General features: G+C 43.3%; 1 protein-coding gene across 4 annotated transcripts in view; it reads right to left on the reverse strand.

The window, feature by feature from the left end:
- PPP4R4 (protein phosphatase 4 regulatory subunit 4) overlaps window positions 1-22,955 on the reverse strand; it is a 68,857-nt gene that overhangs the window by 39,044 nt on the left and 6,858 nt on the right. For all 4 annotated transcript variants that reach the window (XM_081939448.1, XM_081939449.1, XM_081939450.1 and 1 more), the window contains one exon: window positions 473-575. In XM_081939448.1, coding sequence (XP_081795574.1) covers window positions 473-575 — 103 coding nt within the window. The remainder of the gene's footprint in view (window positions 1-472; window positions 576-22,955) is intronic.

Below are 22,955 nucleotides of genomic sequence, written 5' to 3' on the forward strand. Positions count from 1 at the left end.
ATACAGGTAGTCCTTGACTTATGATCACAATTGAGCCCAACGTTTCTGTTATTAAGTAGGAGAGTTGTTAAGTGAATTTTGCCCTATTTTATAACTTTTCTTGCCACAATTAAGTGAATCATTATAATTGTCGAATTATAACATAGCTGTTAAATGAATCTGACTTTCCTATTGACAGACAGTCACAAAAGGTGATGATGGGACACTGCAACAGTGAGGCAGTTACCAAGCGTCCAGATTTTGATCATGTGATCATGGGGATGTGCAATAGATATAACTGTGAAAAACAGTCATAAGTCATTTTTTTCAGGGCTGTTGTAATTTCTAACAGTCACTAAATAAATGGCTGTAAGTCAACGACTACTTGTACATAATTTGTGCTGTAATAAAATATTCACAGCTGTTAAAATCAGTGGGAGGTTTGTTTTTGGTATAACTGGAATACTTTAATAGGAAAGCATGCTATACCTACTCGAACTTTTGGCAAGACTCTCCTCAGCGTCTCTGTAGGATTCTGTCGCATCAGGACTGGAAGATTTGCAACCACACTTGTCCCTTGGACGTCTTGACCAGAACTTATTTTTTTTAAAAAAGAACAAAACATTTTTAAACATTTTCTATGAAATCAAGTTAAATAAAAAGAAAAGGGAAATTGCTAGGAAATGGAACCTCATATCATAAAAATACATAAACCAGATAAATCAATTTTTAAATTAAAAACATGTGAAAAAGAAATTTACACATACTATTAAGAGAATACAATAAAATGAACTCGTAAAACCTAACCCAACCATTATGATTTGCTTTAAATGAATTCAAAATATTTCAACTTTTACTATCAGACCTTCTTCAGTGTAACATTTAAATGATTTACCAACATGTTCATGAGACAGACAACTGAGCTAAATTTTCAGCTTATAACAATGTAGATTTAGTCATCCAAGATCACACGTTTTGGAATATTTCTCATTTCCAAATTATTATTTGAATTAGAAACATTTTGACATCATTATATTTTAGAACATAATAATCTAATGTGAATAGACTTGAGAAAAATTATTTTGTATCCATTAGTGCAGTTCTTTGAGTGGTTCCCTGAATTCACACACATGGGTAATGTGCTTGCACAAAGTCCTATTCAAAACCTTACAGAACTTAAAAGATTTGATAGGATGCCCTCCCCTCCCATGTATATAATGTGATTAGCTGAACTTTTTCAGATTTTAAAATTAACACAGCAGATCTGAAGGAAAAATAAGATCACCTGAGACCAAGCAAAGTAGAGGAGTGGACTGTGTGAATTCATAGTTGACCACTCAAAGGATGCAGTTAGAAGTAAATATCCAGCTCTTCTTCATCATGATCTCTTCATGCACAAGTTTCAGCAGCAAATTATTTATCTGGAGGGGGATCTGGAGAAGGGGAATGAAAGAGATGACAGCCTTTCTAATGGTTGTGTCTTTCTGGGAGTGGAGGTCCAGTTTATAGTACGGGATTAAATTGGGAAATTAATTTTGTTTGGGAGAATATTGGAATGAATAGAGTACAAATGGAATGGAGTAGGGTATTTATTCAGTAAATACAAATATAATGATGGGTGCTATCCATTTGAAGAAATCTGGAAAGAACATATCCTTTAAATGGGCCTTGAAAGCTAATTCCCTCCCCTCAATTGATGCTAAAAATGATACTGCACAGTCCTGTATGAAAAATGGAAAGATGGTGGTCATCCAACAGATGAAATAATGTTCTAAATTCTGAACCAAGTATCTTAGATGCAGAGTTTAGAAGGGGAGGTACCAGTGGTAAGGAATGCATTGAGATAGAAGACACAAAGATAGTATTTTTGGTAAGATGGTCAGATACATAAGAGAAACAAGTATGCAAAAAGTATATAGTTAAATAAAGAGAATGAGAACTGAATTGAAAAACAAATATATAAAGGAAGAATTAATAAGGAAGGGGAAGACAGAGAAAGTCATGGCTGAATGAAGACGATGAGCTCCTCAAAAACAGAGAGGCTTAAAACAGAGAAGTTTAAAAAACCAAGTGTATGAAATAGTATTTAGATGTGACAAAAACAAAGGCAGTGTGCAGGGACAAAAATATAAGGAGTTGATAAAGTAAACTAGATCTGCGTAGGTTTCCTTTTAGTTTATTTATTTATTATTTATCGTTTATTTCTTGCCTTTAGTTTCTTTAGCATATTACCACTGTGTATAATGTTGTTGTTTTCAAACAGCAGCAGCATTATGAATCCGTATGTATGAGCAAAATCAAAGAAGGATCTGAATTATAACGAAGTAGGATTATTTATGTGATTGGTATTTCTCTCAAACATTGTACCATTATGCTGTTATTTTTGTTTAACTGTTTTGATCTTAGTATGTATTTAGGTATGTAAGCTGCTTCCAATTCATTTCAACTGGGACAGCATATAAACCAAGCTGGAAAGGAAGGGAAGGGAGATAGGAAAATGATACCAGGTTGATGTTACACTGTGGACAATGAAAATGCCAGTTTGGTATGCAGTTAAACACAACTCTATAGGGTAACTTTTAGTGATGGGGGATTTTAATCTGCCGTCGATGGGAGAAGCGTCTGAGGGGGTTCGGGAGTTCATGGCTTCCATGACAGCCATGGACCTGGCCCAGTTAATTCAGGGCCCTACTCACGAGGGAGGCCACACCCTGGACCTTGTTTTTGTCTCTGGCCAGTGGACGAGTGATCTGGGAATAGGGGATCTAGACACTATTCCCCTGTCATGGTCGGATCACTCACTTCTCCGGCTGGACTTCCCTGGTGCTACCCCCCGCCGCGAGGAGGCGGAACTGGAAGGTATTAGATGGTTCCGCCCCAAGCGCCTGATGGAACCGGATAGGTTCCAGACGGAACTTGGGCCACCTCCTGTGGACCTGACCCGCCCCCGAGTAGAGGACCTGGTAGTCGCATGGAATAGTGCGGCTACCGGGGCCCTAGACCGGGTGGCGCCTTTGCGGCCTCTCCTGCGGCGAAGAACCACCCTGGCACCTTGGTTTACCGAGGAGCTAAGGGTGATGAAACGCCACAAGAGACGCCTAGAGAGTCGTTGGAGATCCTCCCGCTCCGAATTTGACCGAGCACAGGCACGAGCATATTTGAAGACGTACCTTGTGGCACTAAGAGCGGCCAAACGTCAACATTGCGCTGCTCTTATTGCGTCTGCAGATAACCGCCCTGCCGCCCTGTTTCGGGTGACCCGTTCCCTCTTGTTTGAGAGACCACGGGAAGCCCCTTTACAGGGTAGAGCAGAGGAGTTTGGGAATTATCTACAGGACAAAGTCGCTCAAATCCGGATGGGATGGACCCCTTTCAGTGGTTCAGTAGAGACGCCCGTTGCGAGTCTTGAGGGACCGCTTTGGGAGGAGTTTGACTCGGTTGCCATCGAGGATTTGGACAGGTTGCGTGGACGTCTGCGACCCACCACATGTTTATTGGACCCGTGTCCCTCCTGGCTTGTACTGGCATCCTGGGAGGTCACGCGTGACTGGCTCCTGGGCCTGGTGAACGCCTCGCTGGGTGAGGGGTCTCTACCGGCCGCCTTGAAAGAGGCGGTGGTGAGGCCCCTGCTCAAGAAGCCTTCCCTGGACCCAACGGACCTAGTCAATTATCGTCCAGTCTCCAACCTTCCTTTTTTAGCGAAGGTTGTAGAGAGTGTGGTAGCACAGCAGTTCCCACGTCACCTGGAGGAAAATGATTATCTAGACCCGCGCCAGTCCGGCTTCCGACCCGGGCACAGCACGGAGACGGCCTTGGTCGCATTGGTTGATGATCTCTGGAGGGCCAGAGATAGGGGTTGTTCCTCTATCCTGGTCCTATTAGATCTCTCGGCGGCGTTCGATACCATCGACCATGGTATCCTGTTGCACCGGCTAGAGGGGCTGGGAGTCAGAGGCACCGTTTTACGGTGCTTTGGCTCCTACCTCTCTGGTCGGACGCAACGTGTGTTGACAGGGGAGCAGAGTTCGACCCGGAGGCCACTCACATGTGGAGTGCCACAGGGATCGGTGCTCTCGCCTCTCCTGTTCAACACATATATGAAACCGCTGGGCGAGATCATCCGTGGTTTTGGAGTGGGATATCATCTGTATGCTGATGATACTCAGCTATACATTTCCACTCCGAACCACCCCAATGAGGCCGTCGAAATGATGTCCCGGTGTCTGGAGGCCGTACGGGTCTGGATGGATGGCAACCGACTAAAACTCAACCCTTCCAAGACGGAGTGGCTGTGGCTTCCGGCCTCCCGGTTCAACCAGGTGCTTCCATCTCTGGCCATCGGGGGCGTCCAACTAGCCCCCATGGAACAGGTGCGCAATTTGGGCGTCCTCCTGGATACCCGGCTGTCCATGGATAACCATGTAACAGCCGTGGCAAGGGGGGCGTTCCATCAGGTTCGCCTGATGCGCCAATTGCGCCCCTTATTGGACCGGGATGCCCTACGCACAGTCACCCATGCGCTAGTGACGTCTCGCCTGGATTACTGCAATGCTCTCTACATGGGGCTTCCCTTGAGATGCACTCGGAGACTACAATTGGTCCAGAACGCGGCCGCGCGGGTGATTATGGGGAGGACTAGATACTCCCCTGTAACACCTCTCCTGCGCGAGCTGCACTGGCTGCCTGTGGTCTACCGAGTGCGTTTCAAGGTTTTGATTATGATCTTTAAAGCGCTCCATGGCACAGGGCCTAGTTATATGCAGGATCGCATCCTGCCCCACACATCCCTACGACCAATTCGCTCACACAGAGAGGGACTTCTCCGGGTGCCGTCCGCCAAACAGTGCCGGGGGGCGACACCCAGGAGCAGAGCCTTCTCTGTGATGGGCCCAGCCCTATGGAATGACCTCCCCCGTGACATCAGGATGATTTCCGATCTCCGCTCCTTCCGTGTACAGCTGAAGACCCACCTCTTTCAATTATCCGGCCTGGCTCAATCGCAATCGTAATTTTCCCATTCCTCCAAACTGTTTTTTAAATTGTTCTTAAATATTAATTTTATTGGGTTTTTTACAATTGGGGTATTTTAAAGCAGATTTTTAACTGTCTATTGATGTAATTTGCTTCCTCCTCCGTGTATGTATGTGTGTTGTGTGTGTATGTACGTTTGATGTTGTTATATATGTTTCATGTTATATGCTCCATTGTACGCCGCCCCGAGTCCTACTTGGAAAGGGAGCGGCTAATAAATCTAAATTTATTATTATTATTATTATTATTATTAACTATGTGAAACTAATAAAACCCAAATTTGCCTACTGAGTCAGTTGCATGACAAACTGTAATTACTTGCTTGATAAAATGTTGCTTCTGCTTTAAAATTCTGGCAAATGAGATAGGAATGAAGATATCTTCTTCTACAAAAAATGAACATATATCAAAGAACATAACATGGGCCCATAACTAATTTTCTGCCCTCCTTATCCTGGAAGCAGAGATTGTTTCTGAAAATCCAATTCTGATGTCTCACTACTTATTTCATACTTAGTATACTTACATATACTGCCAAACAAATACAGACTAATAGTGGCTTACAAAATTGTCAACAAAACATGAGATTTATTTGTTTACTTTACTTATTTGTATGGTACTCAATTCCAAAAAGAGTAGCTAAACCTAACTCATCATAAAGTAAGACGCTGATTACAAAAAACCCAAAAACCTAGAAACCAAAACTGATCAAAGTTAAAAAATAAAAATAAAACCAGAAAATTATAGCAATAATATACTTGTAGTCTCCTTTCTAATCAAAGCATTCCCAACTCCTGTGCCAGATGGAAGTGGCAGCTCTTAGCAGTTTTCCTAAAGCTTAGAAGAAACAGACAACCAAAACTGTGCAGGAAGGGAATTTCAAAGTGTGTGTGTGTGGGGGGGGGGAGGAGTCTACTGAGAAAGTTATCTTATAAGACCCTATCAAATTATGAAGGGGGGGGAGTTGACCTTACTCAGATCAGTCTGTCTGATGAACAGAGTAGAAAACAGCCCCACAGATACAGGAAGATACAGATTCGCTCTCTACCTGTGTATTCTACTGATACAATTTCAGAAAGTTTGAAAATAAAATACTTGCTTCAATTATAAGGACAACCTGAAGCTCAAACAAAATTATATCCACTCTGAAGAGCTAATTTAGACCATTGAATCGGTCCAACTGCTGAGTAGAGGAATGCAATTTAATGCATCAAAAGAACTAGTTTTCTAATATCTTCTTCAATGACTCCAGTGAAAAGAAGCCCAACAGCTCTCTGGTTCCACTGTTAACTTTTCTTATTATTCTCTTCTTAACTTTTACTTGGAAACTTTTTAATTCTTACTGTTATGAAGTTTTTCTAATTTTCTAACATGTTTTTCCCTCTAATACTAAATCTGAAATTTTCTTTCTGCAGTTTAAATTCAGACGAATCATGTATCCAATGTGCTGAGGAAAACCAGACCCAAGTCCCATTCAACCACAGAGATCAATAGGTGACTCCGGATCAATCATTCTTGTAGCTCAATCTACTTTGCAACTATAACTACTTTGTTGCTGTAGGAAATAAAATTAGGAAATGACCGTTGGCTTACCTAAATGGTCTTTCTCTAGGCGCTGCGGGAGTGTCCAGGCACGGGTTAACTTCAGCTTGCTGCCCAAGGACTGAGTTCAAATTTCTTGTAGCTCTGCCTCTTGCTCCCCTCAGAGGCTCAGTTTTAAAAAACGAAGAAATAGTCCAAAGGACCTGTCAACGGCGATAATCCGAAGGTCAAATGGAAAGTACCCCGTGGCCCCTATACAGGGTGGGGTTGGACACTCCCGCAGCGCCTAGAGAAAGACCATTCAGGTAAGCCAACAGTCATTCTCCTAGGCGCTGCTTGGAGTGTCCAAGCACGGGACATACCAAAGCTATGATGTCCCAGGGAGGGAAGAATTATCCACAGCCGCGAGGTTCACGACAACTCTCTGTAGAACTCTCCTCCCAAAGGCTGCCTCAGCCGAGGCGAAAACATCCAGTCTGTAATTCTTGATGAAAGGCGACGGGCTCAACCACGTAGCGGCCCGACAGATGTTCTCGATGGATGCTTGGGTGGCCCATGCAGCCGAGGTTGCAGCACTCCTCGTTGAATGGGCAGTGACATGAGGAGGAAGCGGTCTGCCTTGATGCTCGTATGCCAGCTGGATACACACTCTTATCCAGTGGCCAATGGTGGAAGAGGTAACCTTCCTGCCCATAGTAGCAGGTTGAAAAGACACAAAAAGTGCCTCTGACTTGCGGAAGGGACTTGTCCTCTTCATGTAGATTCGCAGTGCGCGACGCACGTCCAGCTTATGCCACCCACGTTCCCTGGGATGTCTGGAGCGCGGGCAAAAGTCCGGGAGGACGACCTCCTGTGATCTGTGGAAAACGCTGTTAACTTTAGGCACAAATGCTGGATCCAGTCGAAGGACCACTCTGTCGGAGTGAATGACACAAAGATCGTCTCTGACTGACAGAGCGGCCAACTCGGAGATTCTACGCATCGAAGTAATGGCAATAAGGAAAGCTGTCTTTAGAGTCAGGTGACACAATCTGATGGTCCGAAGAGGTTCAAAGGGAGCCTCAGACAGAGAGCGTAACACCACAGCCAAGTCCCAAGTCGGATACCTGTGGATAGTGGGAGGAGACAGGTTGGTGGCACCTTTAAGGAAACTACGCACCTGCGGGTGTTTGCTGAGTGGCAGGTGGGAGTCCATGGATAAGATGGTGGCCAAGGCAGCCGTCTGGTGCTTGAGGGTATTGGGCGCCAGGGCCTTGTCCAGGCCCTCCTGCAAAAAGTCCAGGACCTGAGGGACGGTGGCAGATGTAGCGATGACCTGATGCTGGAGACACCAGCGAGAGAACGACGACCAAGTGGCCTCGTAGATTCTGACCGTCGATGGGTGCCTGGACGCCTGGATGGTACGGATGACCTTCTCTGAAAAGGAGCTGAGTCTCAGGATGTCCCCCTCAAGTGCCATACGGCAAGCCACTGGGGCTCTGGATGTTGAACTGCCCCCTGGCTGAGGGAGATCTGATCCTGAGGAATGTGCCAATGGTGTGACACGGAGAGGCTGACGAGGTCGGCGAACTAAGATCTCCTTGGCCAGTGAGGAGCTACCAGCAACACTTCCGCACCCTCTGACAAAATCTTCCTGATGACCAGAGGAATCAGAGGGAGGGGCGGGAAGGCGTATAACAGGCCCGGGGGCCAGCGAGACCGAAGGGCATCTGTGCCTTCCGCTCCGGGACACTGGAACCTCGTGAAGTACCTGGGGAGTTGGGCATTGGTCGGGGACGCGAAGAGGTCGACTTTCGGAAGGCCGAACCTCCGTGACAGCTGACGAAACAACGCTGGGTGGAGACGCCACTCTGCGTTCTGGATGGTGGTCCTGCTGAGCCAGTCTGCCGTCACGTTGTCCTCTCCCGAGATGTGGTCTGCTCGCAGGGACGTTAGGTGTTTCTCTGCCCACCTTCCCAGAGCCTCCGCCTCTGACATCAGGGCAAGGGATCTTGTGCTGCCCTGATGATTGATGTACGCTTTTGTGGCGATGTTGTCAGTCAGGATCAGCATGTCTCTGTTCCTGACCAGCCGGAGGAAGTGGCGTAGGGACAATCTGGCGGCCCGGAGCTCCAGCCAATTTATGTTGTAGGCGAGCTCCGCTGGTGACCATCTGCCCTGGATCACCTGGTTCTGAAGGTGGGCACCCCACCTGAAGAGGCTGGCATCTGTTGTTATGACCAGGCGCTCCGGCTCCTTGAAGTAGCAGCCCTTCAGGAGAGCGTCCAACTGCCACCACCGGAGGGAGCGAAGTACCTTGGGAGGTAGGCGCACCACCTTCTTGGAGTTGCTGGCCTTGCGTCGCTGGAGTGGCAGCAAGAACCACTGGAGATCCCGCGTGTGTAGTCGTGCCCACCGGACCACCGAGATGCAAGACACCAGTTTCCCCAGAGGTTGGGAGAGGGAAACGACCGACGCTGACCCCGTGGATCGAATCTTCCACACGAGATACCTGATACTGTCCACTCTCTCTTGTGTGAGGAAGACCTTGCAAAACTCAGAGTTGATCACCGTGCCGAGGTGCTGGATTCTGCAGGTTGGGGTCAGGTGGCTCTTGACAATGTTGACCGAGAACCCGTGTTGTTGCAGGACTCAGATGGTGATGTTGAGATCCTGCTGGGCCTGCCCCCTGGACGAAGAGTGGATGAGGGTGTCGTCCAGGTAACATTCCAGCCTCACCGGAATAGAGCGGAGGTGTGCCGCGATGGCGGCCAGCAGCTTCGTCAAGGTGCGTGGGGCCGACGAAAGACCGAAGGGGAGGGCCCTGTACTGGAAGTGTTGGCCAGCAAACTGGAACCTCAGGAACCTGCAATGCGCCGGATGAATTGGAACATGCAGGTACGCCTCCTTCAGATCTATGGAGGTCAAGAGGTCTTTCTGTCTGATGCAGCCCAGAATGGTCTGAAGGGACTGCATCTTGAAGCGTTTGTACTCTAGATGCTTGTTGAGCCTCTTGAGGTCCAGAATTGCTCTCACTCCCCCGGATGACTTGGGGACTAGAAACAGGATGAAGTAGAAGCCTGTGCACTCCTGCCCCTCGGGTACCCTCTCTATGGCCGCTATTTCTAATAGATGGTCTATCTCCGCCCTCATGAGCTGGAATTTGTGGGGTGACCTGGGAATGGGACAACGGACGAGGGTCCTCGGGGGGAAGGAGAGGAAGTCTAGGGTCAACCCGTGACGGACCGTGTTGAGAATCCCGGTGTCCGTCGTGGTCTCCTCCCACTGGGCAGCATAGAGTTGGAGACGGCCGCCTATGGGAGGATCCCTGTAATGGTCACTTTGGCTTTCAGAAGGAGCAATTGGAGTACCTCCCTCGGAAAGGCCTACGGTAGTTCTGCTGCTTATTCTTATCCCTGTAGGAGGATCTATCCTGGGGACGATCCTGGGTCTGGGTGTAGGGCCGGCCGGTACCTCCTGAAGAGGTGGAGGGTTCTGAGCCCCGAAAGGAACTCCTACGAAAGAGGTGGCCCTTACGGTCCGGTTTCTTAGTCATTGCTGGTAATACCTTCCGTTTATCCTTGGATTCGATTAGATAGGAATCCAAGGCCTCCCCAAACAGCTTGCCCCCCTTGAAGGGAGCAGAAGCAAGTTTCCACTTAGCCTTTACGTCCGCCTGCCAGTGGCGGAGCCACAGCAGGCGGCGCGAAGTCACATTGGTGGCTAGAGCCCTGGAGGAGAATTTTGTGGCACTAAGTGAGGCCTCTGCAGAATACTCAATGGCCGCTATAATCTTATTAACGTCCTGCCTCATTCTAGTGTCTCCAGCCAGTAGGCCGGACAACAGCTTGCGGAGCCAGAAGAGCACCACCCTGCTGAAGTAAGAAGAGGAGGAGGATGCCCTCATGGCCCACACAGTGGCCAAGTGAGTCTTGTGGGAAGATGATTCCGCTCTTTTGTCCTCTGCCTTGAGGCCCTCCATCAAGTTAGCCGGGAGGGCAGAGTTGGAGGTGAGAGATACAATAGGTTCATCCACCTGAGGGAGCTTTAAGAGTTCCTCCAGAGGGCCCTCCATGGTATACAGCTTTTTATCATTCCCAGTGGGGTTCGCCATGGAGCCCAGCTGGGCCCATTGGCGCTGTATGATATCTATGAATAGCTGTGGAGCTGGAACCAGGTCCGGGGAACGGGGACTTCTTTAAATAGACCCATACCTGGATCCTGGAGACCAATGGCCTCCTTGGAGCCCTGATCAGAGGAGGGCTTTTCTGCTGCAGCTGGGAGGCCCATTTGGGGGCCCGTGGCATGGGCTTTGGTAAGGATAGCCCTAAACATGGAGGGCTTGAAAAGACCCGAGGAGGTGGGTGGCTCTGGTGCGGGATTCTCATCCTCAGAGAGATCCGGAGCTTCCTGCTCCGCTTCCTCGGAATCAGACACCTCACTGATGCCCGTAGGAGTAGGGGAGGTCTCCCTAGTTGGGGGCTCCTGTGCCCTAGCAGGCCTGCCCTTGCTGGGGTTTGCAGTGGCAAGAGGCAACTTGGAGGCCAGCTGCATCATCCCATGAGAAATGCCCCGAGAAATGGCACGTGCCACGACATCCTGCATGCTCTTAGACAAGGGCGAATCGTGCATCTGAGGTGGATCTGGCCCAGTCACGGAGTGGATCAGAGATCCTTCCCCCGCAAGTGAGTCTGCCTCATCAAGGGAGTCTACAGCCAGGGAGTGGCTGGGGGAACCCAGTGAAGCCCTGGATGGGTTGGGAGAGAATCCAAAATCCTCCCGTTCCTCAGGTAGGGAGGGACATACCCCTTGTTGGGAAGTAGATGGAGAAGGGACCCCTTCCTCCCCAGGTGGGGGTGCTAAGGATTGGTCCTGCTGAACTGACTGGGCCTTCTGAAACTGCTTCTCAAGGGCCTTCTGCCGTCTTTCAGCCAATCTCTCATCAGCCTTAGAGGGCTTCCTGACTTTAGGAGTCTTTCCCTTAGCTGGGCATCCCACCCTATCACCTTTTGCAGCAGGGTTGGGCCTGCTGCGTTTACTGGCTGAGGGACCAGCCTGATGATCCACTTGCTTCTCCATAGCCACGCTGAATCACTCCGATGGGTGAGTGAAGGAAGGAGACTGAGGCCTGCTGCGCTTGAATTCCTGCAGAGTTGCTCGCAAGTGGGGGCTGGAAAATGGCGCCGGCTGAAGTAGGCTGGGTGCCTGCAGACCCACGCTAGAATTGCAAGGGTGAATGGTCTGGCAGTGACCAAAAGAACCCCTGCGGCTGCGTGGGAAGTCTGGAAGGAAGGGAGCCTGTCAGGAGACCTGGAGCAAGGCCCGCTTTAATTCCCTCTGCGGCGATCTGCGATGAGGATAGGCTGCGCGGCTAGGCAAAAAGCCCGGGAGAAAAGCACGCCAATTTTTTAAAAACAAAATGGTGGCCGCACGCGCACCTGTGCCTGGAGCGACACCGGGGCAAACCGCGCAGCCTAATGCTGTGCGCTGGGGTCCTGACTGCCTACATGACCCCCAGCTGTTCGTCAGCAGCCGCCAAACGAACCCCCGTGGTGTGGCAGCTCTCGCTGCAGTGAGAAACGATCCACGCTCCAGGCAGCCTGCCTCGCGCAAGTAGATCTTCAAAGCGACAAAGAGGGAGAGAAAACAACAAATTCTACCTAGGAGCTAACTAAACTATTTTATATAATTACGAGGAGCAATGCTATACTAACTAGAGGGTGCAGCCTGCTGCTCAAGGACTGGATCTCCCCAAAATTGCGTCCTGTAGGGCGACTGAGTTTTTTAAAACTGAGCCTCTGAGGGGAGCAAGATGGCGGAGCTACAAGAAATTTGAACTCAGTCCGCAGCAAGCTGAAGTCCAAGCAGCGCCTACGAGAAGCCCCTAATTAAACCTTGATGTCACGGAAAAAAGGCAGGCTATAAATGTAATTAATAAAATAATCTATGATTTCCATGTGAAGGAAGGACATGTCTTCCTTGGAATCCAGGTTCTCTGGAGGTTTTTCTATTATCTTTTAAAATGACAGAATCTAAATTGGTTCACCTGCATACTGTATATATTTAAGAAATTTGTCACAAAGAATTGAATGGCTAGCAGCAGCCAAAATAATTGTGCAGAAATAACTCATGGAATTGCTCTTCATATTATAGATACCTAAAGTTAAAACTGAAACCTTCATCCAATAAAAATAAAAAATCTGCATATGTATAATGCAATTAATTAATTCTATCATAGAACAGTTACATATAGAGAGCCAGGTTTGGTCTAGTAGTTAAAACACCAGGGTAGAAAACGGGAGACTGTGGGTTCAAGTGCCATCTTAGCCATGAAAGCCAGCTGATGGGCCATCCACTCTCTCTCCCACTCCAATTCACCTCACAAGGCTTTTGTTCTGGGGAAAATAGGAAGAGGAAGGTGTGTTGGATATGTTCATCGCCTTTAGTTATTTGTAAAAATAATACAGGTGATATACAAATAAATAAGTATAAATACTGTAGTGCTGTCTTTCTTCTTTCAAATCCCTGTTTTAATTTTTTTCAAGGCTTTAACTGACCCATCTGTTCAAATTCTATCAGCCAATCCATCTCAGGAACTGGTCCTGTATTTAAAAATACTTGAGTAAGGGTATTTAGAATTGCAATTTTTATATTTAAACATATTCATACAAATTCCTCCTGTTATTTTTTCCCCAATTTTTCCTCCCCTTCCAATTAGAAATTGTTGAAGTATGAACCTACTTGTTTCTATAAAACAATAACACAGCTTATATATTGATGTACTACAGCAAATCCTATAAAGTCAAGGAACAATAACACAATTTGCTATGTCAGTATGGTTTACTTGATTTAAGCTAGTCACTAATTTACTATTTATTTTTCTTTATTTGCTGTAAAATGACTTTCCCCCAGCAAGCCAACTTGTCTATCTCACGTAACATCTTCCAGAGACAGATAAAAAGTTAGTCATTGAGACTAATGTTTTCATCTAAACTTCAGCAATTTAAAACAAATAACACAGCTTAAAAATACATGTGCCAAAGGTAATTTTTAAGTACTCAAAAGGGACTTTAAAAAGAAATCCATGATCCTTCTGGCAATTCTGCATACCTGAATCAGAAAATCATTTTGAAAGCCAATAGACTTTTAGATTAAACGATCTCACAATGTTTACTTGTCAATCTATTTCACTGGAATAAAAACAAAAACACTCTATACCAAGTTCTGTCTGCAGCTATTTTCTTTAAGTTATCTGGTTACAGAATTTTCCTTCCACAAAGTCTGTATTTGAATTGCACAGGTTTCCTACTGTAATATTGTTTAAAGAAAAGAGTCTTTGCATTTTAATGATTTGTCATTAGATGATTAGTGTCACTCAATGTTGTTAGTTATATTTCTTTTTTAAAAAGATTTGGCTACCAGCTATTGTAACTATGTAGCATGGTAACCTTGTTGACCAGGATTAGTTTTCTAACTCTATTTCTAATGTTTTGTTTTCTGAATGAAGAACTGCTCCCAAGAATAAACTAACTCAGACAAACAAGTCCTATATTTAAGATGTTACCCAATCAAATGATTAATAGTAATCTCTTTTTCATAGCTTATGTTAACCAAGTTTAAGCATCACTTCTTGTTTTGTAACAAAACAAATATTAAAGAAAATGTCGCAATTGTAAGTAAATCCCTGGTTCACATATACTAAGTCATGATTTATTTAAACACTGCTTACTTGATTAAATTACATCTGACTTGGTTCACACAACAAAGCTACAGACAAACTATTTAGAAGCTTAGCAAAATATGTGAATTAGTTTAAACTCTTTATTTAAAAAAACCTTGTTATAAAGCTGTGATGGCGAACCTATGGCATATGTGCCACAGGTGGCACATGGAGCCCTCTCTGCGGGCACGCGAGCTGTTGCCCCAGCTCAGCTCCAACATGCATGCACATATGCCTCCCGCCAGCAGGTTTTTGGGTCTCTGCCACGCATGTGCGGGGATGGGGAACATGCAGGAGATGCACTCACATGAGTGGAGGTCACATGCGCATGCATGGGGAAAGTGCAGGGGGTCACGCACGCATGCATGGGGGGAGCATAGAGGGGGTCACGCACACATGCATGGGGCCAGGGTGCATACGGGATCACGGGTGCATTGCACTATGGCTTTCAGCATGAGAACAAAAAGATTAGGCATCACTGTTATATACAGTAACAGAGGATTACTTTCCTAACTGCAAGCTGACATGCTAAAAGATTTGAATTGCAACATCTCTGAAAATGAGAAAAGTAATAACATACAGGTTTTCTCTCTTATGCTCAGATATGGCAAAAACATTTTTAAAAACCCTGCGAACATATGGTACGAAAGATCATACTTTCATTCCCTATTTCTGACTTTTATAGAAGCCTACTTTCAAGTCAAACTGCATTAGCAGCCTACTGATTTTTGCTTGTTTAGCATGAATAGAAGAAAAGTCTTTGTGTATTTGTTATGTACTTGGGCTTTATTATTGAGGTACTGACTCTCATAGAGGTCTATGAACTCACCAGTATTTGTTTATTTACTAGATTTTTAAAGTCATCAAACTCACAGTAGTTCTGGGTGGCTTGGATACAATACCACATTAAACCAGAAAAGAGAGAAAACTTAAATGGAGAAACTAACATTTCCACTGACCCAACATAAGCCTTGGAGCTGTTCAATTTTCTGGTGTGAAGGAGATGGTTCTACAACAGATATTTCAGACATTTCCTAAGCTCTGTCAGATGGTCTTGCTTGAATAAAGGGGTAAGAAACGAGCCCTATCAATTTTAAGGATTGGGCAGAAACAATGGGTAAAAACTGTCCCTCAGATAATTACAGCATGACTAGCTTTGTAAGTGGCAAATTGCACCTGAAAGCTCACTGGCAAGTAATAAAGCCTATATAGAAGAGGTGTTAATGTGGTTGTGCCAAGTCATAGCCATAATTGTTTATTTATTCTGCTGCATTCTGGATCAACTGTAGCTTCTAAATTGTCTTCTAATTTGTCTTCAAATGCAGCCTCACATGTGGTACATTGCAATATGTTTGCCGAGTGACTAAGGTATGACTGACAGTGATAAGAGACTCACATTTCAGAAATGACGCACCAAGTAGATCTGTGCAATGCCTTCCTGTTCACAACTGCCATCTGTACTTTGTGGAAGTGCTGTAATCCAGGAAGACCTAAATTGTGCACTCCAAATGTTTATTTATTTGTCAAATTTATATGGCTCAATTCACACTCAGTGTGGCATACAATAAAACCAAAAATGAAAACATTGTACAAAAACTACTAAAAATAATAAACGTGAATAAAATAAGACCATGATATGAAAGTTATTATATATAATGCAGCCAATATACAGGATCTCTAATTACTAGGGGACTTCGGAGGCTTACAGGAAAAATATTTCTGAGGGCTTTCTAGAAGGTCATAAGGATTAGGACCTTGGGAGGCATGATGTTCCAGGAGATAGGTGTCAAGGCAGTAAGGGCTTGTCTCCTAGGTCCCTTCAGATGGAATTCTTTTGCAGATAGGACCCACAGCATGTCTCTTCTGCCAGAACCAATAGGATTCAAATCCCAAGAGTCTCTAAATATTGGGATAAGACCTTGACGACATCATTTGGTTAACCTGAGATCAAGATATACAATTCAGTGTCATCTGCACAGTTATGATACTTGACCTCACACAGTAGATCACATACTGTATGTATTGACAGTGTCGAAGCCTATGACCCACCCTGAAAACTGGGGACTTCAGGCTCAACCACTCCCTCTTGTCCACACTGAATGAAATGACCATGGAGAAAACAGGAGGATCAGCACAACATTATGCCGCCCACTCCTAATCTCTATAATCAGTATAGATCAGTGTTTCTCAACCTTGGCAACTTTAAGTCCTGTGGACTTCAACTCGCAGAATTCAGGACTTAAAGTCGCCAAGTTTGAGAATCACTGGTATAGATGGATACCATGATGGATGGCATTGGAAGCAACTTTCTTATAAAAACTAATTAATATTTAACTTTTTAAAAATACTTCAACAGAGAACACAAATAAATTGCTTTTCACATGAACAAAGTGGCAGAAGAAAGACTTTTTTTAAATCCTTGAAATAGTTTTATTTAAATCATGCCGCTGATATAGATTTATGAAAAAAATTCATTATTATAACCAACTGAATTTATATTTTAATAGAATTGTTGTATACCAATTGATGTAATAGCTACAAGCTATCTGAGGTTTTTAAAAGGGAGATCAAGTTGATAGGCCTGTCCTTAACTTGTCCTTAACTGCTCTATGGATTACAGGTAGTTCTTGAGCTACATCTGTAACTAGCATTGGGATTTCCATAGCCAAGCAATGTGATTGTAAAGCACATCACATGGCCACACTGCTTAGAGACAGGAAGCCAAGCAGTCCTAGTTGTTTTGTAATCTCAGACATGTGGGTTGTTATGTTGAAAGAGAAGAGAATCCCTGGTAAAGAGTGTGGGGCTGCTGCAGGGAAGTGGGGAAGCCTTGGGAGTGCACACAAATTGGGAGATTGAAAGAAAACTAATTCTCCTTTTGTAAGTTTCAGGAGTTGAGACATGGCTTGATTCATGTAATTAATATGTATATAAATTAAAAAACAGTTACACTTGCAGTAATGTTGAACATACTCTATTTTGACTGAGATCAAAATATAGGCAACAGAAGAGGATCTGATGTGAGAACTCATTTAATTTATGTTTCCAATTTACAAATCTAACTATACAGTTATACATCAGTTAAATTCAGGAACACACATATATCTCTACTGTCAAGCACAGAAAATCCAAATTACATTTAACTGAATAAAAATTGAGCTTATGACTTCATTGTTTTGGAAAATTGTGTAGCTATAGATTCTGCAGGATTCATTTCTTTCAAAGGAAAAGGGGAGAAATAATATAAAACTATCTTCTAAAGCACAAAATGAACAGTGCATTTTATATATCAAAAAAGTAAAATGTTTCCATTTACTCAGAACTACAAACATATGACAGATATAGGCACCCACTAAATCCCCCACTGTAGTACTATAAAGATATCAGTTGAATTCAGATATAACAATTAGCCAATTAGCTTCCCTTGCTGGTTGATGCAGCTAAATAAAGAAGCACCTAATATTGGTTCAACGGTACATTCAAAGCAACATTTGTGGCTTTTACCTCTCTTAATAAACTGAATAAAACTAACATGAAGACTGAGTTTATCACAGCCTTAAGAAAAAAGCATTAATGGTAAAAAAGTTAAATATTATAATTGCATGTTGATCCAAAAGAATCAAATAAAAAACATGAAACATTAAATGAAATGAAAATTAAGTCTTGGCTTCTATAATTATATACCGCTATCCACAGTTATGAACACACACAAAAATTCTTAAACTTGACTGATCATTCATAGTGTTTGTATTAAATCTCCGTCCATTGTACAAAGCATAAGCTAGTGATATAATAATCAGATAATACTGTGACCCCCTTAGGAGTAAGAAACAATGCGAAAAGCATTAAAAGTGGCTATTTGACCAGAACGGTCATATAAATCCATAAATAAATTTAAAAAACAAAATTATAATTTACAATAATAAAATGTTCACTAAAAATTAAGATTTCACAAAGGAGTTTGGGTATCACAAAATAGCATCCCCAAAAGTTACAGACTTTTTGTTGGGTGAATGAAACAAAGCAAATAAAAAACAAGAATAGAAAACTCAAGAAAAGAATAACACACTAAGACTAGAGTATCCTTGAAGACAGCTTTATTCATAGGAGCCATAAGTACAATATTCCATCTTGAAACAGTGTGCTGCTGATTTCTGTTGGGCACATCCACACATTTTTAACACACAATTCAGCTAGAATAAACATAATGTATTTCACAGAACTTCTTAATTATGCACCCAAACTCTTAATCAAAATAATTTATTAAAATTGTTTGCAACTATCAAAAAATTATGTATTCATCCATTGCTGGATATTAGTGCAAAACTCCTCGATTCAAAAGCTCATCACCATCAGCAGCATTTCCCTTCCCTTTTTTCTCTAAAGCCAATTATATTGTCTTCATGCAAGCATGACAATTTAAGTAATACTTGCAATGTATATACATCCCAGAAATGAGCACTTTAGTTCTCCTCCTCCTTTCCTGATTCTAGTATATTTATTCTGAAGCAATAATTAACCTTCAGTGTGAACACTAAAAATTAAAGAGAACAAAATCGCTCTCCTTATACTGCTACAGTGCATTTTTCCACTAATGATCAAATACAATTAGTTAAAAATATAAGACTCTTCTGGATTTATTACAACTTTGGAATATGAGTGAAAGAAACTTACATATCAACATTGACAAGCTGCTACAGAATTGTTTGCTTTTATAAGTTTTGCTTACTAGGGTTCCAGATAATGCCAAATAGTTTTAATAAACTATTTCCTGTTCAAGATATTTAGTTTAGGAGTTGAAATGTCTGACTTTTTAAGAGAAAATGTCCATATATTATCTCTGTCCACATATTATTTTTTTCCCATATGACAATTATTCTCATTTCTGGAACATTTCTGTTTTATTTTTCTTTGCTTATTGCAGCAATGTACTTGATCTACAAATCCTAATAGCTTATCTTATTTACAACAGTTGGGCTTCCCTAACTGTAACCTCCTTTATCTCCTCATTTCCTCAGAGTCTCTCATTATTGAATGTGATGTTCGGAAGAAGAAACCGCAGACTGAAGATTAGCTCTGCAAAAAACAGAACCGATGACCTTGGTGAAGAATGAAGTGTCAGCAACTAGACTAGCTCTTCGAACCTCTCCAGATAAAGTAGAGGACCATAGATCCCCATTACTATAGTGTTCCACACAGTTGCCCCAGGGGTGAGCTGCTACGGGTTTGGGAGAACGTTATGGCCAGTTTGGAGAACCTTCAAATCTCACCCCTGGCTGGCCCCGCCCACCCATCCCCTCCCACCCCACCCATCCCAGGAGTCTCCATGCGGCCCATTTTGGATGCTAGTTAAGTGCAGGGCCCGCATGGAGGCTCGGGGAGGCGGGGAAGCAGGCATCCCGGAAGTTCCGGAAGACCGGAAACGGGCCCATTTCTGGTATCCGCAGTGGCCTCTAGAGCCCGGAGGAGGCAGTTTTCTCCCTCCCAGAGGTTCAAAGAAAGCCTCTGGAGCCTGGGGATAGCGAAAACACCCCCCCCTGCCATGGTGCAAGAGGCCGACTAGACCATGCTCACCATGCCCACCATGCCCACGCCTACCCACAACTGGGCAGAGAACCCATTGCTGAAATTTTTGAAGCCCACCCCTGAGTTGCTCCCCACGAGGAGACTGATTAATAATAATTAAAAGGACATACAAATAATAAACTAAGAAAGTAGGGTATAATTTTTTAATATTGTATTTGCAAAGGAGAATCATTGAAGCTCATTTATAAGGAACAAAGAAGAAATTTAAAAAATCAGATATTTGGACTAAAGATTAAGATTGTTAGAAGTAAAAGGAAGAAAGATAAAGTTGGATTATTTGATCAAGGTTACAACAGGGTTAGGGTTATTCCTAGCAGCCCTTAATGGAGTTTTGCTGTCACCAGGACTACAATGACAATACTTTATTTGTTCATAGATAAGAAATAAGATATGGGGGAAAGTATCATTTGTAATTTAAGAAGAGGCAAAACGTTGCTATACATTTTTTTTATATTTGTGATGGGCCTCCCCCCCCTCTCTCATACACACACACATTCTTTACTATATTATTTTTCTTTTTTCTTTCTATTTTTGTCTTTTCTACTTTTTCACTTTTAATCCTTTTTTTCTATTTTTCTTTTATTGGTTTAGTATTGGTTTTTACTATTGAAATTGTAATCCTTAATAATTACTTTAAAAAAAGAATATCCCATTACTATTACATTACTAAGCATATGATCTTGTGGCAGCAAAGAACTGAGTGGCAATTAATAAATTAACATTAGATAAGAAGGGAAAAAAATCACAAGAACGTAAGAAATGACATATAGTCTCAAATTAAAAGCAATGCACAATGTTGCAGGAAGAGATTTCTTCCTCCTCTATTGCTTCCTTATACCTTGCACTACAAAATCAACTTTGGAAATTCCAATTTTTTGGGAGCAGATTCTGGAAGTACGAGGAGTTGCAGCAAAGTGGGTTTGTTCCACCAATGACATTTATTTAACTTAAACAAGTGAAGAATTACATTGAACCCCAATGATATATATTTTAACAGCACTTTCTTAGCCATGTACCACAGAAATTTATGCATCATACCTGACATAATCTTATCCCACATTTCCTCCTGAAATATTTTTACAAAGTAGATACATAGCTGGTGTCAAGGATAAGCATCACAGGTAATCCATCTCCTATTTATATTTAAAAATCTGAAATATGAACGTCCCCAATTTTTATGTTATATTGTATGCAATGCTTATGATAAAGTATTTTTTACTAACCTTACTCAGTATTTGTCAGCTGAAATGTTGTGTGTTGTTTTCTGTACCTACTGAAATTTTATAAACTGTTGTCACAACGCCTCCTTTCCCCTCTTAACCCTTTCCCCTTCAAAGTTAATGGGAAATGTCTATAAGAGACATGATATATTACAATAAATGGTCAAACCGCTTAGATTCCTCTGATTACTAAATCTACAATTTATGCCAAGATACTGAAAAAGAAGTATAGATAAATATTTACTTTAGATTCCCTTTAGTTATTTTGTGTAACACATTAAACAATTCTTCCCTAGAATAAATGAACAATAGTTTCTTTCTCCAATGTCTATAATAAAAATGTGTAATAGCAAAAGAAGAATATAAACAAGTCTATATTATTTTTTAAACAGATTAAAGTCTCTATTTGCTCATCAGATGATCACCTTCTTAAAAGAAGAAATAAACTGAATCAAATTTGGTATAAGGGAGCTAGGGGCAAAAGACTTGAGTTTGAAAATTGGCCAGATCTGGTTGAGAATTCTAAAAAATATCCCTACTAAAAAATCCCTATGGGACAGACAACTGCACTGAAATGCACAAATGAAACATGAGATAAGTAAAGTTACAGGCATAGACATGTACAGGAACACATCTATTTATTCAATTATTTATAGTGCTTACAGTATAAGGCTGCCGAACTCAAAAACATGTCTCTAGACCCGTGATGGCGAACCTATGGCACGCGTGCCACAAGTGGCATGCGGAGCCATTTGTCAGGGTACGCGAGTTCACCTTTTTAAAAGCTATTTTTCGCCTTCCCCAGGCTCCAGAGGTTTTATAGGAGCCTGGCGAGGGCGAAAAGAGCCTCCCCGCCCCCCCCGGAGGCTTCAGGGACCGTCCGGAGGCTTCCCTGAAGCCTTCGGAACGCTTAAAACCACCCTCCGGTTTGCTCGGAGGGTGGTTTTAAGCGTTCCAAAGGCTTCAGGGAAGCCTCCGGACGGTCCCTGAAGCCTCCGGAGGGCCTCCAGGGGGCAGGGGGGCTCTTTTCGCCCTTCCCAGGCTCCTATAAAGCCTCTGGAGCCTGGGGAGGGCGAAAAAAGCATGTAAAAATGGGGGGGGCGTTGTGCGCGCATGCGCACTGGGGGATCGCGCATTGCATTATGGGTGCGGCACGCCCGCACACGACCCCCGCGCTCCCCCCACTTGTGGCACGCGAGCCAAAAAAGGTTCGTCATCGCTGCTCTAGACAGTGTAAAACAGTAAATAAAAACATCAAAATAAAAGAAGTAATACTAACTAAAAACAGACATAAACAATCGGCTATTAGGAACTCAAAAGTACTGCATTCTTTAGGACAAGATTCTCATATCCATACGGGGTTGTATGCACAATCTCTTATTAGTTTCTGGGACAAAGCTTGCTTTGGGCCAAATCAGACTGGGAGACTGCCGAGAGAAAAAATTATCCTGACAAATTTCTCTAGTGCATCCCTATGAAAAGAGGCAGTTCAGCATCGTGATTGCTCCATCTTAAGGCCCCTTCCATACTTCCTGCTGGTCATGTGATCCAGAGTAATAGATTCAACTTACATCATGCTTCTCAGTGCACACATAACTTACAGCTATTGCAGATGAAATGGCTCACTGTTTATTTTGATTAGATTATTTAATACTTGGTGCTTTGCTAGCCCAATCAAACAATATTCACAAAATACATCAGGCCTTACTCATACTTCCTTACAATATTCTTAAAAGAACCCTTGAAATTACAGTGGTTTTTAAAACATTGCCTTCCTACATATTCACTTGTTTTAACTTTACCAAAGGTAGTCTTCAACAAGACCATAATTGATCCTGGAATTATGCTTATAAGTCATGCCAATTGTTAAGCAGTCATCACATGACCATGACCAATTT

The sequence above is a fragment of the Natrix helvetica genome, assembly GCF_964273705.1.
Source record: "Natrix helvetica genome assembly, chromosome: 1".
Lineage (NCBI taxonomy): Eukaryota > Metazoa > Chordata > Lepidosauria > Squamata > Natricidae > Natrix > Natrix helvetica.